Raw genomic sequence first — 1732 nt, 5'->3', positions numbered from 1 at the left:
CCCGTCCTTGTCCTCCTCGAAAAAAGTCAGGGTCGGGTGACAGCCTCTTCTGGCCCTCTTTGGCTCGGACTGGGACTCCCCGGCGACCACTTGGGTCACGGACAGCACTAGAGAGGGGCGCATGCCTGTTCTTCCTAGCGCAGCAAAGATCACATTAATTGTTCCAGCGGGCTACCTCATGGCAGTGTCCCTCCGTGACTCCTGGTAGGTCTAGCCCTGCTAGCTGCTGGAATGGTGCAGGAGGTGCTTCAACTTTTCCTCCCGGACTAACTGGTCCAGATAGTTCCAGAGATTCCTACAGTCCTCCGTAGCGTGCCCGTGGTCCTGGTGATATTGGCAGTAGCGGTCTTGATTACGCTTCTCAGGATCCCCCGACATCTTATTCGGCCACTTGAAGTACGGTTCGTTCTTGATCTTTTCCAGTACCCTGTGCACCGGTTCTCGGAACACAGCACCGACAGCCTGAGCGTTTGTCGCCCCAGATTGCCCTATGAAATCTCTCCTCGGACGGGCGTTGTTATATCGGTCCGACCTGGAATCCCTCCTCTCCTGAGGGATAGCTTTCTCCTTCCCCTTGCTTTGTAGCTAGTCCTTCTCCACCCGTTTGTATTTGTCGATCCGATCCATTAACTGCCGCACGCTAGTGGCGGGCTTACCAGTTAAGGACTTCCTCAGGCCGTGCCCTATCGGGAGGCCGTTCTTGAATGTGTTGATGGCGACATCGACGTACTTGCCGTCCAGCTCATTGTAAATCTCCCAATACTTGTCCAAGTAAGCCTTGAGGGTCTCGTCGTTGTGCGTGGTCAGGGACAGCAATGCGCTCATGGGCCGAGGAGGTTTGCTGTTCGTGACAAAACGGGAACCAAAGGCCTGGGTGAGCTGTCTGTACGAGTCTACGAAATTCGTCCTCAAGCCGTTGAACCACCTCATTGCCACAGGTCCCAAGCTGGACGGGAAGACTTTGCACATCAGTGCCTCGTTCTTAGAGTGAACAGCCATCCTCTGGTTGAACTGGCTCACGTGCTCCACGGGGTCCGTTTTGTCATTGTAAACGGTGAAGGTTGGCTGCTGGAACCTCCGAGGGAGCACCGCCTCTTCTATGCGACGCGTAAAGGGCGACCTGGAGAGTCGGTCCAGCGCCCTGCTCATGGCATCACTTCCTAAGCCCTAGGGGTTGGGCTTGATGGAAATGAAGATAAATGCAGCGGAAATTAAGTTTTAAACGGATCTACTTCATTCGATATTGATAACACATACTAAGTAAATATCAGAATTTGAGAACAAGAGATCGTACCTTGAAGCGGTGAATTTCAAAACAAAAATTGAAGCACTTGGGACTACTTTTAATCTTCACTCCAATTCCACTAACGCCCAAGATGTGTGGTCTCTCAATTGGTAACAAAGGGATGACTAGTGAGTGACAAAAACTCACATGCACACCATTTCACAATGATGTTTCTTGCATATGAAAATCTGAACGTTTTCCCTTTGTATCTAACCAATTTATCTAATTGGGCTGGCCTTTTGGGCCTTACCAATTGGGCTTAAGTGTGTGGCTTGGAGTGGGACCAAAAGGGACCAATAAGACACTAGCTCCAATGGGCCTTGGGCTTTTCTGTCAACTCTTGACAAGTCCAAAGTTACCATTAACTATATTTAATACCACTATATAAATATAGTTGCACTCTAGGTCTTATCTATAAATTATATCCCAAGACTTTATTATACATGC

At 49.7% G+C, this 1732-nt stretch overlaps 1 protein-coding gene across 1 annotated transcript; it reads right to left on the bottom strand.

Annotated features, from left to right (window-relative positions):
* Nucleotides 1-585: 585 nt before the first annotated feature.
* On the bottom strand, nucleotides 586-1149 carry LOC136067846 (uncharacterized). Its single transcript, XM_065774186.1, has one exon. The coding sequence runs from the start codon at nucleotides 1147-1149 to the stop codon at nucleotides 586-588; it is 564 nt and encodes a 187-aa protein (XP_065630258.1).
* Between the last annotated feature and the right edge of the window lie 583 nt (nucleotides 1150-1732).

The sequence above is a fragment of the Quercus suber genome, unplaced genomic scaffold, assembly GCF_002906115.3.
Source record: "Quercus suber isolate HL8 unplaced genomic scaffold, Cork oak 2.0 scaffold_87, whole genome shotgun sequence".
Taxonomy (NCBI): Eukaryota; Viridiplantae; Streptophyta; class Magnoliopsida; order Fagales; family Fagaceae; genus Quercus; species Quercus suber.
This window is presented reverse-complemented; position numbering and strand designations above follow the sequence as displayed.